This window comes from Colletotrichum navitas, assembly GCF_030913465.1.
Source record: "Colletotrichum navitas strain CBS 125086 chromosome Unknown LY79scaffold_41, whole genome shotgun sequence".
Classification (NCBI taxonomy): Eukaryota; Fungi; Ascomycota; class Sordariomycetes; order Glomerellales; family Glomerellaceae; genus Colletotrichum; species Colletotrichum navitas.
This window is the reverse complement of record NW_026850587.1, coordinates 181,298-198,341: the sequence shown is the minus strand read 5'-3', so window position 1 is coordinate 198,341 and position 17,044 is coordinate 181,298. Positions and strand designations below refer to the sequence as shown.

Sequence of the window (17,044 nt, the reverse complement as noted above, 5' to 3'; positions counted from 1 at the left end):
ATGCCTAACTTGACCTGACAGGGGCCGGAATGCGACACAAGCGCAATGAGACATATGTCTGCTTCATGAGAAGCCTATTCAGTTCATAAAAAATGGTTCTAAAGAGTACTCGGCTTTTGCCAGTGGTCGGCAACGATATGACCAGGAGCCCATCTTGGGAAATTTCCATCTCATTACCAGTAATGAGGCGATCTATGAATATAAAGGATCGAGCCCTGGATTTTTTATGCAGCTCTCAATATTTCTCAATACAAAATGAGCATACTCCAGTATTTTTTGGTTCTTACAAGGTCTCTTTGGGTATTGAGGCGTTCTGCCAAAGAGGGCAAGCAAACAATAGAAGCGTGAATATTTTGAAGTAAAGTGAATGCGGTATAATCAGGTAGTAACAAGGGCCATGAGACTTTTGGACTCTACCTGACGAAGCCACTTGATAAGCCCTAATGTTTCGGTTGGAAAAACGAAATTTCATACCCTAGACAGAGACAACTCACTATGCATGAGTTCTACCAGCAACCCCATAAGAGTTTACATACATACGGATAGCAACACGTCAAGAAACTTACTGTTCCCAGTGCTACTTCTCTGAAAATCGACAGCCGCTACCGTTCTGTATCAAGAGCTATCTTACAGTCACGTATTAAGCAACCGAACTATTTAAGAATACAGAGTACCCACAAGGCGGATTTGTTGAGCTGTGTCGAAAATCCACCGGGGCCACGAGGCTGGACAACATGACAAACCATCAGATAGATTATCTATAAACTAATATTAAGACTGCGATTGCTCATTAAATGATCCAAGGTGTGTTGTCAAGCCAGATTGATAAGCGGTCCTCATAGCCTCCGATATAGTGACTATAAATGCATGTTTGTAGAGGGCGGCAGGGCCACCATCAAACGCGGCCCATACTAATCAGAATTGTTGATCAATAAGCTCAGCCTATGAAAAGGCAAAGGGCTAAGCAACATGGTGTGATTCAATCCAAAGACTTTTTATATGTACGAAAGACACAAAGTTGCGTCGAAAATATGTTACAAAAAGGGGTACAATGATGATCATAGTATGAAAGTAATATGTCTTAGTTCTCCAAAATCAGATCAGCCGCTCTCTCAGCAACGGCGTACAAAGTGCTGACAAGATGTCCGCAAACCTGGAAAGGCAGAACCGAAGCATCAACGACGCGCACATTGGTCGTGCCGTAGACCTTCAAGTTGGCGTCGACAACTCCACCCTTCTCGCGGGGCATCATAGCCGCAGTGCCAACAGGGTGGAAGTTGGAGCGGTAGTTCCCCTTGATGTAGCCCGTCCAGCCCTCAATGTCGGCATCCTCGGCAACGACATCCAGGCCGGGGCGTGTCTCGGTTCCGGCGAAAGTTGAGAACGGCGCGGTACCATAAAGCTTGCGGATAAACTTGGCAGTCTGCACCTGGTGGAGAAGGTCCCAGTCTAGCAAGAAGTAGTTGGGGTTAATGATGGCGTTGGCAGTGGACTTCTCACTAATGTGAATGCTGCCACGAGAGAAGGGAAGGAGACCCCAGTACTCGCTACTCCAGGTGCCCTGGGCCGTGTTGACAAGGACCTCAGCGATGGGAATCTTGGACTCGAAGATGAGAGACCACTGCATCTCGAAGAACTCGAGAAGATCAGCGGCCTGGGTGACGTTGCCGTTCACGGAGGCTACTGTAGCGGCATAGGCCGGGAGGCTCTCTTTGATCTTGGCGGCGACCTCGTCGACGTTGTCGAACATCTGCTCAGCGGAGGGGTAGGCGACGGTGGTGAGAGCGCCATCTACAGTGATGTTCTTCATGGCGAATGAGAGACCATTGTTCATCTGGTCCTGAAGGTTCTCGCCAACGGTGGGGAGGTTGACAACAGTCTCAATACCGTGCTGCTTGAGGATAGTAGGATGGCCAACACCGGAGAGTTCCAGGAGCAAGGGCGAGACGAGAGAGCCGGCGGAAAGGATAACATCCTTGCGGGCTTTGACGATTCTGCGGGATCCGTCGGCTGATACGACCTCAACGCCGTCAGCAGTGGGAACGGTAGCGTTCTTCCATGTGAGCTTCTGTACGCTAGTGTTCAGGAGAACCTTGAGGTTGGTACGGTTCTGGTACGGGTAGTAGTAAGCCCGGGCGGCATCCTCACGAACAGCGTTCTCTTGGTCAACAGTCCGAGGGAAGACTGAAAAGCCAACCATGTTTCCTCCGTTGACATCCTCGTTCCAGGGCAGACCAAGGTTCTGATATGTAGAGTTAAGCACGGCCGGGATGGTTCCGTTCGTTTGACCTAAAGTCCAACCGGTCAAAAGAGGGCCGTTTTCGCCGTGGTCTTTGCTCTCGTAATCTAGGTGGCCGGCGACCTGGCGGGCAGGCTCTGGGGTCTGGAAATGCTCGCTCTTGCGATAGTACGGAAAAAGAGCATCCCAGTTCCAGCCCTCGTTGCCGAGCTTCTCCCAAGCATCAACCTGAGAGGATTCGGCACGAGTGTAAGCCAATCCTACTAACGGTTAGCTTTGTTGAACTATTTGTGTTTCATCTATGAACTAACCGTTGATGGTGCTGGTGCCTCCCAATGCCTTAGCAGCTCTCATGGTCTGGACCTGGCCGCCGCCATACGTCTGGTTCGTTGTCTGGAAAGCGAAGTCGATGTCGGTGTCAAAGGCTAGTCCGTAGCCGTTGGGATTAGTGACGTTGACATTGTCGAATACAGAGCCACCAGCCTCGATGACCAAGACCGACACGGCAGGGTTCTCGGACAGGCGGTTGGCGAGAGCAAGACCGCTAGTGCCGCCTCCCACGATGATATAATCATGGCTGTCGGTAGAGTTGGTGAATCGGACTGCCGCTGACGCCGCTCCTGATAGGAGGGTGGAGATTGTAAGGAAGCCTCTCATAGCTGCCTAGTGTTCTAGATGCTCCGTGGATAGAACAGAAAAGGCTGAGCAGACTAATTTGTTTGCGTTGACTGACAAGATGATTTGTCTCCGTGGCCTGGGAGGGAACATCGTCTCTTATCTAGTTTTCCAAAGGAAAAATCGGGCCCTTGGATAGAAAATTTCATTATGTTGCAGTTCAGGTTCACCTAACAAGATCCATCAATGCCTTCGATCTGATTCTCTCATCAGCGCAATCTGGACAGGTCAACTTACTCAAGATTTGATCAAGTGGAGTGCCTTGTAGCCGTAGATACCGATTATACCGGGGCTGCGCGGTTCGGAATTTCATTGGATCTTGAGTGTTTCTGGAACTTTGTGATCGGCCCGACCCAACGGCAGTTGGCAGGAAACAACATGCTTATCAATCGTTAGAGCACACCAGACAGGGATATCGGATCCGCCATGCGAGATGTATCAGCGTTGATCGGCGGGACCTGCAGAGGTTTTCTGCACAGATGGAAAAAGTCGAGACCGTACAGGGAAGGTGTTGAAGTGGAGGGTGGCGGCTTATACATCTTTAACTGGGCTGAACCGACTCATGAACCATTATCCGAGGTCGGGGGATTTTTGCAAGACGGAGAATGGAACCCTGCTCTACGCCATACGTCATCTTGGGTTAAGCGACGATGCAGTCTCTTACACAGGAGCCTTCTCATGCCCGTCGGTAATGTTTGTTGTTCTATCCGATATTCTTTCACTGATACTTTGATTTAAGCTTACACTACAAGCGCAGACGATGATCTAGCAGCAGGGGGCCTGAGACTGTTGACCAGCACCGAATGCATTTTCTCGGTGCGCGGATTTACGGAATACTACGTAATGAAAGGGGATGCGTGAAGTGAACAGAAGCCAAGCTTTTCAAGAGCTTTCTAAGCAAGGAGGGAATTAAACGGATCAGCGCTCCACGTGCTGTCATGCTGCAGTCGGCCCGTCAAGGGTCCAAGAACTTTCATGGTGTGGAAACGAACTGGGCCCTTCGCTTAGACAGCAAGCAATAAGCATCACTGACCCGCTGAGATTGGGTCCTTATAATACACCCCTGTGAGTAGAGAGCCTGCCTTCTGCTCGCATCAACCAGCTAGGTGCCTGCAAACTTGGTTAAGCTTGCCACAGCATCATAACAATCAATACTCAAGATTTTTTTTCTCTTTTCGCCACAAAGATCTTAAGTCACGACAGTCCAAACTCATCGAGGATATCCCAACTGCCAAGCTTTACACTCTGAAACTGCATGCACTACGACTTTATATCATGCATCGTCAGTCTATTACTAAAGCACCGACTTCTCTGGAAATACAGCTGCGGTTCCAAGTGACGTTTCCTGACCACGAACGAGGCAATCCATGACAACTGATGCCACGGTCTTGCACTATTTGTTTCCGCACAAGCCAACTGACAAACTTGGGCACGCCAGGGGTTGATTGACTACTTATTAGTGCATAGGTATTGAAGTGGTAGTTCGGACGAGGAAGGTCAATGACTGTTCTTCGTATTCATGTTCGTGAATTGACCGGTGCATCGGCTCAGTATTATTTCGTTTTATTCTATAAAAACCCAGGCTAGTGGGGGATTTTTTTTTTTTCCCTTTATCCCAGGATGTTGCCTCTATCCGAAGTTATGTAACCTTGTTCCCGCCATCCATTGAGTAAAGCGTAACAGCGAGGGACGCCGTTCACACGATGAAAGGATCAATGCATAAGGGCTAAAACACAACAAATACCTATCTATCCGGAGAGATCTTAATGCCCACATGTGTATCTCTTATAGTTTTACACACTGTCGAACATGACTCCAAATACCTTCTAAGGGCAGAGAAAGATGGCTGTCTTGTTTTCTGATTATATACCTGATAAATCAACGGCCCATTGGTATAGAGACTTGATTTGAGAAAATTGAACCTCAACACTACTCAGAGGGGTTCGGCGAAGAGGAAGGAGGAAAGGAAAAGGAGGGAAAGAAAAGGAGGGGGTCGCAGAAAATACGGCAGTGGGGGAGGTTGCTATCGACTAACCAAGAGACAGAGGTGACAATGCCAAGGAACGGTTGAAGATTTAGGATACCTTTGCTTGGAAGGTCGAACTCGGAAAACCAGTCTTGCGTCATTTTTGATAAGGGTCCCCAAAGAATTCTCGCAACCAACTGTTTCGGATCCATGGATGACCGGTTCTTATCTACTCTGATTTTGGCCCCTGGCTTTCCTTGTCGGCCGCCTTGACTATTGTGGAGCTGTAGGCCGGGACTGGAACAGTCGTTCGCTGTGCTGTATCCGTACTAAGGCAGAGATACAAGACGGCCGATGCTTAACGCAATGTCGTTGTGCTGCATAACCTCCGCACAGCAAGATTTGACTGCTTTTTTAGGTGTATATGTTGGAAGACCAGTTTGTCCATATCTAGGAAATGCGGGACCAGGTATGTTAGCCTCACTGCGGAGCCTGCAGTTGTGTCGCCATGATGAGCAGGAAGCTATGTGACAGCTCATCTGCAATATGTCTCTACATGGATAATATGCCTTTTTTCCAACCCAGATGACTTCTACCTCCATGACAGCTGATAATGCACAGTCTGGCTATTCTTCTGTATGGCAAGCACATAGTGGCCTGCAGCCGTAGTCACCCTTGAATCCACATGCCCCGCAGCAATGCCATCACTTGAAGTGCCTGAAAGAAGCGATTGTAGTGTTCTGTGGGTTATACGGTATGTCGAGACGAAGGGACTATTCGCACATGCTTCATCATTACACAAGCAACACAAGAGATAACAATGTCAAGAGTAACGCCATATTCAACGCCGCTAAAGTCGATATTAGTTAGCTTTCAAGAAGGAAAAGAAAAGAAAGAAAAAAAACTTCGATTCTTCTTCCACTTTACTGGCCTCTGGACTATTGTTGCGATTCTTTGGCGTTTCAATTGGGATTATAGCACAAGTCTTTTAACTTCCGCACCTCCCCTTCGCCAGCTTTCTCCGCCCGAACCCAACATATCCTCATCTTGCTTCCTGCACAGGAACCACAAACACATGTCCCTCACTTCCTCGGCGCGACACTCTCGGCCAGCTTATCAAAATCTCCCTTCTCTATATACTTGCCCTGCCCCTTGGACTTGCCCGTCAGGTGGACGAGGTAGCCCCCCACTCCAAGTCCCACAGCCCCGATCGCTGCCAACGTCGGCCTATTCCGCCACCCCGGTCAGCGAATTCACTGGGCAGAGAAGCATTATCGAGGCTTCTTCCGAAAAGAATATCTCGTAGCATGCAAGACAGAAACCTCAGTGGAATATGCATCGGTGCTTCCAAAAGAAGACTCACCAGCTCTGCGAGACTCCGCTGTTGGGCGGCACGGCCTCCTGGCCGCCCGGGCCGCCGAGGTCGCCGTCGTCGGGCTTCTGCGTGACCCACCTCACCTGCCGCGCCGCGGGAGATGCGGCGGCTCTGGGGAGGGGGCGCACGAGGTCGAGGCGGCGGACGGCAAGGAATCGTGGGGATGCCATTCTCTTATTGGGTCCGGGATATATGTGTGCCTGGTATGTGTATCGTTGGCGGTGTCTGAAGCTGCCAGGTGCGGATCTCTCAGACTTGTGATGGTGCTGGTGTCAATTCGGTATTCTGGGGCCCGTTTCTTCCAACTGTGTACTTTTCAGGTGGATTTATTGTCGGTGTCGATAACTCAAGCCGCAGCATTGGTCCAGATAAAGGTTGAGGTGAGGTCGGAGGCTGGGTGTGATGGTGACGAAAATAAGACGATCCGGGGGACTGCGTCATAGGTGCATCACCAACCGCGGTTATGCTCCCTTTCTGCCCCCCATCCGACATAATTTCCAAAAATGTCATTATGTTTGGCGTTGCTCCAATCAGCTTACGGTGCCCTTCAAGAGAGACCGCAAAACGCTCTACACCTTGTTCTAGAAGCCTTTTCTTAACTTTGTTGTGCAAGGGATAATAGCCCAAGCCAAGGCTGTCCCCACCTCCCTCACTTTACAAATGTGTTCCAGGAGATCACCAAGATTACCCTTACACTTCCTATTCAACTGCTTTGAAGTTTACCCGATGTCCCCATATCGGTCAATCAACTTCAAGTCCGAGCTTCCTGGGCCCGGCGTCTGGCGGTGCAAGTCCGATTCACTGATGCGAGACAGGGGGCCAGGAGCCCCCTTACAGAAGCCGCAATGTCGATGCAAGAACAAGTTATCCGCATATGACGATTTGAGGGATTCTTCATTTGCAGCAACCGCAGTGATTACAACGACCTGGTTTATTCATGGGGAGCAAAGACCGATCGATCTTGGCGCATAGTAGTCACCAACTTGGCCACTCGACATGACCCCTTGAAAGCTTATGTCCTACCGCCTAGGCATTGCCTTTTTACCCTCCCACTTACTCCTCTGAGTTCAGGGACCACATGTATCCATCCCGCCTGAGGCTCTCGTCTGTTTTATCCAGCACCATTAATTAGCCTCACTCATACCAAAAGTCGGCCAATCCTGTTGTATGGTGCAGAAATAGAGTAGTGATGTCTGTATCCGCTATGCTAGAAACTGAATGGCGCTGTTCCGTTCCGACTTTCCCTTGGTATCAAAGCACGCCCCCAACTGTGTGCCATATCTAAAAGGCAATTGCAAGTGCCAGGATTCCGCTACGCCAATCGCTATGTCATGATGCGTAAAACGAAATTAAGAAAAAGAAAAAAAGGGAGGAAAAAAAAAACCAAAAGAAACCAAGGGAGTAAACCTCCCGTTTTTGCCAAATATCGCCCGTTCTCCGCATCATGATCGCGTTTCGTGCTCTTGGCGTTCTGCAAGTCGTCATCATCGTCTCGGGCATCTTCACCCCGTCGTCTCATGTACCGGTCAATGGTCCCATAGACCGGGGCCGACAAATTCACCCTCTTCCCGCCCGCCGTAATGATCAACCTCATAGAGGAAACCGGAATAATACATATCCCTCTTCGGCTGCCCTGCCTTCACCTGCCCCCTGATCATGATGGCTATGACGACCCGTCTGCGCACCGGCGTCCTCGCGACAGCGTCCTAGACCGACGCAGACGCCGTCCAGAACTTCGTCCTGGGCACGACACGCACTTCGGGCGACGGCCGGGCGCCGGCGTCCTCATCAGTGGCCCGTCGCTCGCGATCCTGGGCCAAGGCCTCGAGAACCCAGCCCTTGATCTCGCGCAGGGCGCGACGCTTCTGCGTCTGCTCGCGGTGCTTGCTGCCCGGGTCGCCCAACGGCAGCTGGTTGTAAATCTTGAAGCTGACAAGCAGGGTCAGGGTGCGGAGCTGCGGGAACTGGCGCACGAAGCGCGCGCCCTCATGGCAGTGGTTCTGAACCCAGCAGGGGCGCAGACCCCATTCCATCGCGAGGTGCCGGATGTCTGCGAAGTTGGCGGCGTCCGGCATGACTGCATACTGAGGTGCTGGGGGACTTTGCGTTAGTTATGGTGAAGTAGAAGGGTGGACGAAGATTAAGAATCCGTAAAGATAACCACTCACCTCGGCAGATTAGCAGCGTGTCATCGCAGCAGTTTATATAGACGCCCTTTCCCTCTTCCTTGTGCTCGCGGGAAAGGTACAGAAGCTGGAATTGGCCGTCCCGGGAGCCGTGGCGGTCGTTGGCCTGGTACAGCAGCTCGGCACGGGATTCGCGACAGACTTGCAAGAGGGCGGGAACGCGGCGGCGCAGGCCGTAGGCCATGGTGTGGTTGTTCATGGTGCGCTCAACGACTGCTGATTTGGGGGCGGCGAGACGCCATATCTTAGTGCGGAGCTCAGGGGGCAGCGAGCTGAAGAGGTGGAAGACGGGCGAGGGCGTAGCGTCGGCGAGATCCAGTGAAGCCAGTTCCGCGTGGAGACAATCGTGGTCCGATTCTGACGGAGAAGCCATGGAGGCGAGGTGCGAGCTGGTGTAGTATTCCTGCAGGAAGGGGGAGGTTGGTGGTATAATTAGACTTGGAGAGTACGTCGATCTCATCGTAGAGATGGCAGAAGCAATGGAGAAAAGGCGGTCGATATGTTTCGAGACGAAGAGAATAATAGACCAGCAGCAATTCGCAGAATAAATGAGGATGCTGTGATATGTCAAAGATTGAAGGGGTATGAGAGACGACGGATAGTGGTATTACTCCCTTCCCCTTTTATCAGAGCCGAATAAGGTTGAGGCGAGAGTGCAGGAGCGGGCGGGAAGTGGACAGGGGTAGGAAGGTGCAGGGGCAAGCGGCAGCATTTATGAGGTCGAGGTGAATCTCTGAATGGAGTGAAACGCGGATGAAGATAGAGGCAGTGAGGTACCGATGAAGTAGGCAGGCAGGTGAAGTGAGGTGCATGTATTAGGTGTGGCCCGATATCTTCAAGATGAGAGTCAATATGGGCCAAATTCAGAAAGTAGATTTTGGGGCCAAAATATGGAAGAGATCTCAGTCGCAGGCTGGGCGAGCATGAAACGGGACAGACAGCAAGCAAACCAGTTTACCTGCTCTCTGGAGGAACCGGGTCGTTTGAGTCAAGGAACAAACGTCGTCTGCCTGTAGCATGCTCCTCCTACCTACCCACGTTATGCGGTGACGGACCAGAACCAAGCCAGACCATGCAGGCAAACAATTCAGAACCTCCGCAATCGAACAGGGGCCAAGCAACGTGAGCTCAGGCAATGAAAATTTCTCGGATTGGGTACCATATCGTTGACAGTCTGTCACAGCGCTGACCGCTGGAACATGACGAAGATGAGAAACCCTGAAAAGAAAGGGAGGGAAAAAAAAAAAGAGACCGGAATGCCTCCGTCTTGGAACGTCAATCCTGCTGCAGCTTGGGAACGGCTCGAGGCCGCTCGGTGGTCAGTGCAGCGGCGCCGTTGGAAACGTTGGACGCTGCTACTGGCCTGAACGCCCACTGCTGCCCACCCCCCTGGACAACAGGCACATGCAAAGGCGTTTGGTTTGGGCGGGAGAATTGTTCCACATCTTGTTGTTTGCCAAGTACCTCTCTTTTTCTTCTTATTTTGCATATAACTAGCACGCCCATATCCGTTGATTGGGCTAGATGAATGGACGATTGACGGTGCTGGTCGGATTGCGTGTCATCAGATGAAAACAAGACGGAAGGGAAATCGAGATCGCGTGGTGTGTCAGCTGTTTCTGAGCCGAGCCGCCGTACCTATAGTGAAGTGACACACGGACAATCATGCCAGAAGGGACCCGGATCCGCCCATGTTGTCAATACTGTGGGGCCCTGCAAATGCCGTCTGTCTTCACTCTCTTGCCATCCCGAGCTAGGGTATTCTGGCCCCTCGAGTGGCTACGTGTGACGTCGAACTAGTCCCATTCTGCTTCTTCACCATCTTGGCGTTGCCTCTCGGGATACCCCCATTTACCCACGCCCGCTCGGGCTCGGCTCGTTTTCCATGGATCGATCAAAGCAGCAACGTACATGTACGTCGACGTCCTCTACGCCGCCTTGTTTCTGAACCAGCATCGATGCATCGTCGCTGTCGTGTGCAAAGCAGCGAGCCAGACGTCGTGCGATGCTCCGCCGAGCGTCGTCAGACACCGGCCCGTTCCCTGACGACTCCTCCCACAAACAAGGTAAGCATAAACCCTCCATCGACCAAACGTTCACACGTATCAAGGGCCTGAAACAAAAACGTGACGTCTGAGTATTTTGTATTATTCTGCTCTCACCCGACCTTGATCTTACGGCACCAGTCCCGCCCGCGCGCCACCTGCCAATTGCACAACTGCACCTCCGTGATGATGCCCAAGAACCCGGCGATGCAGACGCCCCCGCTATCGCTGACGCTCGTCGCGCTGAGGCTGAATTCCCTGTCCTCGCTTGGCACCCGCTCCATGATCTCCGCAAATGTGTTGACGTAGACCGCGCCCCCCAGCAGGCCCTCCCAGAACATGATGGCGAACACGATGTACACCGACGGGATGAAGTCCAACATGGCTTGCGCCGTCAGCAGGCCCAGGTTGCCCACCTGCAGCAGCGACGGCAGGTATAGCCGGTGGATGCGGAAGAAGGGCGTCGACGACCGCGAGATGAAGACGCCCAGCTGGTATAGGAACCCGTACATTGGGTAGAACTCGCGGAACTCCTTGAATGGCGACGACTCCAAAGGGAACAGCAGCGTTGGCGCCACCCCCTGGTTGATCGTGTACTCGGCCACGTACACCAGCAGTAGCGGCAGCATGTAGGGGAAGAACAGCGCCTTGGCTCTCTTGAGGTTGGCCTCGAAGCTGTGCTCGTCCGCGCGATGGTGGTGGTGCTGGTGGTGTTGCTGCGCCGAGTACGCCGTCGACGCCACCGACGGACCCGGCGCGAGCAGCGCCGAGGCGGCAGCGTTGCGTGGCAGCTCCGCCGCGTCCTCGTCATCCATGTCCCGCTCCGGCAGCGCCTCGTACTCCTTACGGCCCGCGCGCAGGGGGCCCATCGGCAGTATGATGAAGAAGCTGACAAACATGACGGACGGCAGGCATGCCGACAGAAGCAAGCTGTTGCGCACGCTGATCCCCCACCAGTCCGTCATCACAACGTACATGCCCGCGCCGACCAGCCCCGCCGCCCCCGTGCCGCTGCCCCAGCCCGCGAGGCTCACGGGGCCATAGTAGTGCGTCAGCCCGAGAAAACTGAGTTCGCCGCCGCCAGAGCTGAGGCTGGCGATGACGACGCCGATCATCTTGAAGGCGACCGATTTGCTGGGCGGCGTGAGGGCAATGAGCAGCATTCCGGAGCATGACAGGCCGATGAGAACCATGACGCGGACCGGGTAGGGCACGCGGTGGATGAAGTAGGGTGCGATAAGCTTCGTGAAGAAAGAAGGGAGGATATCGGCGAGGAGGACCACGCCTTTCGGAACCGAGGAGCCGACGAGGTCCTGGGCAGCGGACAGGATGATCACATAGAGAACGTTGTTGATAAGGCCTGTTCGGGTTTACGTTAGCACATGGCTCAGCAACCCCCTTCCTCTCCCACCCTTCCCTCTTCCCCCCTTCGGGGAAACAATTGCTCAGGGGCGTACCAAGCAGCCAAAAAGCCACAACGACTTGCGTATCAGCATGTCGAAAGAGCGCGGACAGGCGGGCGCGATACAGCGCCCACGACGACGAGGGCGAGCCGGGCATGGGGAGGAAACCGGAAGACGAAGGCGAACGGCCGGTCATGATCCACTACAGCACGGTTCTCGATTCCAGGAGGAAGAAGGCCATTGAGCAAAGAGGAGAAGCTGGGCGGATGGGCGTCTGATCTTGTTCACAAGGCGGGTGGGAGGGCGGTAGATTTGTTTAGAGGTGTAAGTTTGGAGCGTGTCTGCCCCCCATTCCCCATGGTTTCGGCATGTCGGACGTCGGTCACGAGATAAACCGTGTCTCAGCGGAAGCGATAAGCAGGTGGGCCTGGCCACAGCATTGTGTGAGATAAGCCGGCGCACGACCCACAGAAGCTTCTGCTGGATCTGGACCACGCGACAGGGGACTGCACTGTGACGTCGCCGCGTAAAGCCGCCGGCCCATTCGACTCGTGAAAGCAGCTCCCGAGTCAGTGTCAATCAGCCAGCATAGGATTTTACGTGGCAGAAACCGCAGTCAGAGAATTCTCAAGGAGTCAACCATGAGATCATGCCAGAATCCTTTTAGAATTTGCATTCAACCTCCGAACAAGGCAGTTATAGGGTATTCTCCTGTCGTGTGTATCCTCACTGGTGCACTGGCCAGTAACACCACGAGCATCTGCATATGCTTTGCACTGTACTGCTTCTAGCCTAGGTGGACGGTGTCAACGCCAGCTCCTCATTCCTTACTTTTACACCACCATTAATCCAGATTCTACATCATTAAGTCTCGCCCCTGTCACAAGGCTGGTCCTTCCCATGCGTCTCTGTTCAACTTCATCAAGTAAGACTGCTTGTGGGGGAAGGCAATTTCTCGCTCCCTGGCAAAACCGGCCTTTTGCAAATGCTCGTGAAACCTATGGCTTCTTAGTCAGCTTATCATTGAGCCGATGAGTTGATTCATTGGAGGAATTGTTCACCTCACGTTGTCTATCCGCGGCTCCAGACAGACATGCATCGTACGGTAGTCGTCCGTCAGACACCAGTGCACCAGGCTGGACAGCCACGCCGGCACCCGACCCCGGGCCCACTCCTCCCCGACAAAGACATGGAGACCCCGATCGTAGTCTCCGGCGTCGCTGCCCAGCTTCTGGCCGAGGATATCCTCCTTAACCCAGTAGATCTCGAAATACCCAAACGGTACCCCATCCCACATACCAATGACAGGGAAAGAGTGCTTCGAGCTAAGGATGTTGCTCAGGAAGTCGGGCGCGTAGTCTCCCCAGAACTTCTGGACGCGCGGGTTCGACATCCAGGACTGTAGAAGGGCCGAGTCGGAGAGCGTCGTGAGGTGGCTGTTCTCAGCGGGCTTCGGTCCCACGGGACCGAGGTAGGGAACGGGTTCCGGCGCAAGGGATGCAACCCGGAACGACAGGTACTGTCCCACGCTCGGCACGAAGCGGGAGTAAAAGACTTCGCCCATGCGGCCTGGCTTTCGACGGACGGGGTGCCGAATGCCGTTCGTGATGGTATACGTCAAAGGCGGCGGCGGGAAGTACGTCGGGAGATGAGAGCTCGAGTAGAACGGCCCGATGGGGAAGTTCGGCGGTGGACTTCCTGGTACGTCTGTCTCAAAGTGAGTCCCCATGGACTGCTGGGGGGAGTGGATGGGTGTGTGATGTCGTGAGTGGATTGATTCGGTGTGAGCTGGCGAAGTCGGGCGGCTGCCGGCCGGCGACTCAATATAGGACGATGTAGCGCCTGCGCGCTGCAGGGTGAACAGGAACAGTCGCCCCGGGATCTGCCAGAACGTGCGACGCGAGACAAACATCTGCGACCATTCCTCACCGTCGTCCTTGAGATTTGTCCCCACTGCAGAGTCCAGCGATGAAAGCAGACCCATGCGCTCCAGCTTCGGTATCAAGTTCCTGCTGCGGAGGACACCATCGCGCTTGATGTTGATGCGCCATTCGCCCTTGGGTCGCGCTTCCTCGGGGGTGAGTCGGGATGCGTCGGTCGTAAGGTAGGGCGACGGCTGGGGTTGATGGAAGTACCAGTAGAGCGTGACCCAAAGAATCATGGCAATCTGACGGGTTGGGCTAGCAGCGGGCTTGAAGTCGGTGCTAGAGGGCTGTGATATAGATGAGATAAATAGGTTGTCGTGCTGCAGCGTGGGTTGCCTGAAGCCGTGTACGTGACGGTGGCGGGCATGTGCGCGATCCTCCTCGCTACTATGGCCATCAACATTGTTAAACACGGGCTCTTCATCCTCGGTGTTTAACACGACGGTCCAGCCGATGGGGAAGGGGTTGTTGTGCGTGTTCAGGTCATGCGGCTTAAAAAAGAGACCTGCGAAGACGGGTGTAACGGTGAACTTCTGCCCATCCGGCAGATATATGATTTGCGGATTCATCGCTGTGGATCTGCCACAGCAGCCTCTAGCTCAAGCTTGATCTGCTTGTGGAGAGTAGGTAGGGGAGGGGGGAGAGAGAAGATGGAGGGTACCTAGGACAAAGCAAGGAGGGAGGGCAAGGAGACAAGCCAAGGTGGGTTGTTAAAGTCCACTGGGGGATCTGGCTCGTGATTGCTCGGGGATGGGCCTCGATGGTGAGGTTGGCGGGGTAGATTAGCTCCTTTCAAGGTGATATCGAGCAGCCAGTCTTATGTACCCGGTCGTCGGACGGCGTCGTGATGCACCGCGGGGTTGATGCAGAGGTCTCGTCAGATCTGGGGACAGCTTCTAGTGCCACTTCTGGAAGAACCAAGCAGCCATTCAGTGGCGAGCTATATGCGAGGTAGCGAGATTATGACAAACGGGGACTTGTTGGTTGGGTGGTGGCATGATGATGCGTCAATCAGGTGGGGTGAAGCTCTCCGGTTTGGCGCACGCACGAGGCCAAAGCTCCCCACTTGGGTTTGGAGCGGGGTCCTCGCTGGAGCTGGCTCGGCCCAGGTAGTATGCTGGCGCATCTCATCGGCGCATGCCGGGCGGGCACTCCGCGGAGAGTCCGTTCAGATGACTAGATGGTCTGTTGATGACAGGTTATGAATTTTGTATCTGGCCTAGATAAAAAGCGCATGTGAGTTTGGTATCAGTCATCGTTCCCCAGGTTCTGGTCAATTGCGAAGTTAATGAAAGTTGAAATCGATCGCTCTTTCGCTATGTGTACGCTCCAGGGTATGCTCATTCTGCGATACCCGGAATGCAGGTACTATGGAATGAATATTATCGCATTGTGAAATGAATGCGGTAGAGCGCTATGATGCCTTATTGCTGTCGATGCCCTCCTCCGATTTCTGCGGCGTCTTCTTGTCGTCCTTGCGCTGGTGCTCTACGCGTTCGTCTTCCTCAGCGTCATCTTCGCCTCTACGTCTCGAACCCTTCTTCTCCTTGTCGAGTACTTCCTGGACCTCCTCGCCGCCGAGATCCTTAGTCTCGTCCCAGTCGACGTCGTACTCGGTCGCTACAAATCTGATCTCGCGACGCAGCGAGTTGGCCTCGTGCACAAGAGCGTCCCATGCCGCCTGGTCGAATCCTCGCTCGTGGTAAAGTGCCGACTGCCTTTTTGAGACGGTAATGTTCAGCGCTGCCTTGTAGCTGAGATCTTTGCTGATGTACAGAAACCAGAGGTAACCGCCCATGATGGTCGTCAGTCCGGCGAGGTATGTCACCGGCTCGACGAGGTCCCAGCCGAAGTCAGTATGAAACGTAACATAGTACACCACCCCCCACCAGCCCGACAGCAGGGCGAAACCGCCCTGTGCGAGGCGATGGGCTCCGCGGTGCGCGAGGTAGTCGCATTCTTGTTTAATTTTGGCAAGTTTTTCCACGCGGCGAGACATTCTGCGTAATCGGATGCGCATGTAGTATGTTCTGTCGTTGAAACTCGGCACCGCTACGCGTAGCTCTTGGTCGTACCCTTCGATTCCAATCGAGAACTCCCGGCCACGAGCGGCGTCCCTGATGAAGTCACCAACCTCGGTGCTGCCGCTCCATCGCACCCAGTTCGTTTCGTCGTGGTCCCTCTTAGGGCCCTCGTGGCCGAGACCGGAATACGAGGCAACATTGCCCTCCTGCTTCTGCGATGAGCGCCTGTCCGGCTTGGACTCTTGGTGATCAGCCTCTGCTCGGAAGTATATTTTCGGGATCCGTTCGCGCCGGCCGTCGTCAATGGGGGGGATTTCGGCCTGGAGCAGCCGTTCGAGGTAGGAAAGTGGCTGCTGGGGATGAACAAGTAGAGCGAGGGGGGCAATATCAGCCTTTTCTTCATCTTTCTTGGGCGTCTGGGTGATTCGCGACTGCTCTGCATGGAAAGGTAGTGGTAGGATGAGCTTTAATAACCTCGTTGGAGTCGTAAGCAGACGTCCTATAGAAAAGTGAATACAAGGGTCACCCGAATGCGCTTTGGATTTCGACGGTGCAGCAGGGTGTCCTACCTCTTGTCTTGTCACCGTTGGTAGGATCTTTAGACGATTCGCGCTGCTCGACCTCGTGACCGGCTCGGTGCCATGGCCTCTCCTCTTGTTTCCTCAGGGCAATCAGCTCATCCCGCTCGGACTTCTCCTTGTCCTCCTCCTTGTTCATGTCATATTGGCTCGCCTTCTTGGCCTTGGCATCTTCGGCATCGTCCCGTCGTATTGCAGAGAAATGGAACGCGCGTCCTGTTACCGGGGCCTGGGTGTCGATGCCGAGTCCGGCTGGGCGGAAAGCATGACGCATATGACCATACTTAGGGCTGAAGCTGGCAGGCAGTTGCAGGCATACGCGACGGAACGCGTAGCTCATTTTGGGGTTGGGTTGCTGCAACTGAGTCGTGGTTTTTGGGTTAAGGTTTAGTCAACAGAGACAGATATTTACATCATTTCAAAACCACTTGTCATGAACATTAATAAACTGCACGGAAGGAAGTAGGCATTGGCATTCGTGCCTGCCGAGAGCTTCCCTGTCGCAGGGATTCATGCTTATGACGTCGATGGCAGTAGTGGCCATCACGTGCTATGGCCGAGCTCTGAACCGGGCAGGCTTTGGTGCACCCCAGCTCGATGCCACGACATAGCCACATCATTGTGGCCG

General features: G+C 53.6%; 6 protein-coding genes across 6 annotated transcripts; all 6 read right to left on the bottom strand.

The window, feature by feature from the left end:
• Window positions 1-776: 776 nt before the first annotated feature.
• On the bottom strand, window positions 777-2,896 carry LY79DRAFT_689660 (GMC oxidoreductase; the record flags this gene model as incomplete). Its single annotated transcript, XM_060564722.1, has 2 exons — window positions 777-2,499; window positions 2,551-2,896. The coding sequence occupies 2 exons, from the start codon at window positions 2,894-2,896 to the stop codon at window positions 1,082-1,084; spliced, it is 1,764 nt and encodes a 587-aa protein (XP_060412791.1). The 3' UTR covers window positions 777-1,081.
• Window positions 2,897-5,714: 2,818 nt separating this feature from the next.
• LY79DRAFT_704554 (uncharacterized protein) lies at window positions 5,715-6,726 on the bottom strand. The gene is made up of 2 exons (XM_060564985.1): window positions 6,244-6,726; window positions 5,715-6,107 (listed from the first exon to the last, which is right to left on the bottom strand). The coding sequence occupies exons 1-2, from the start codon at window positions 6,423-6,425 to the stop codon at window positions 5,963-5,965; spliced, it is 327 nt and encodes a 108-aa protein (XP_060412790.1). The 5' UTR covers window positions 6,426-6,726; the 3' UTR covers window positions 5,715-5,962.
• A 1,235-nt stretch (window positions 6,727-7,961) lies between these two features.
• Window positions 7,962-8,814, bottom strand: LY79DRAFT_580831 (uncharacterized protein; the record flags this gene model as incomplete). Its single annotated transcript, XM_060560141.1, has 2 exons — window positions 7,962-8,347; window positions 8,424-8,814. 2 exons carry the CDS (start codon window positions 8,812-8,814, stop codon window positions 7,962-7,964), a joined length of 777 nt encoding a protein of 258 aa, XP_060412789.1.
• A 1,764-nt stretch (window positions 8,815-10,578) lies between these two features.
• LY79DRAFT_260449 (batten's disease protein Cln3) lies at window positions 10,579-12,178 on the bottom strand. Its single transcript, XM_060551933.1, has 2 exons — window positions 11,944-12,178; window positions 10,579-11,846 (listed from the first exon to the last, which is right to left on the bottom strand). Exons 1-2 carry the CDS (start codon window positions 12,083-12,085, stop codon window positions 10,600-10,602), a joined length of 1,389 nt encoding a protein of 462 aa, XP_060412788.1. The 5' UTR covers window positions 12,086-12,178; the 3' UTR covers window positions 10,579-10,599.
• Window positions 12,179-12,769: 591 nt separating this feature from the next.
• LY79DRAFT_591269 (acyl-CoA N-acyltransferase) lies at window positions 12,770-14,383 on the bottom strand (the record flags this gene model as incomplete). The annotated part of the gene is made up of 2 exons (XM_060561259.1): window positions 12,770-12,887; window positions 12,951-14,383. 2 exons carry the CDS (start codon window positions 14,381-14,383, stop codon window positions 12,770-12,772), a joined length of 1,551 nt encoding a protein of 516 aa, XP_060412787.1.
• A 554-nt stretch (window positions 14,384-14,937) lies between these two features.
• On the bottom strand, window positions 14,938-16,975 carry LY79DRAFT_557806 (uncharacterized protein). The gene is made up of 3 exons (XM_060558128.1): window positions 16,410-16,975; window positions 15,599-16,339; window positions 14,938-15,544 (listed from the first exon to the last, which is right to left on the bottom strand). Exons 1-3 carry the CDS (start codon window positions 16,754-16,756, stop codon window positions 15,229-15,231), a joined length of 1,404 nt encoding a protein of 467 aa, XP_060412786.1. The 5' UTR covers window positions 16,757-16,975; the 3' UTR covers window positions 14,938-15,228.
• Window positions 16,976-17,044: the final 69 nt, after the last annotated feature.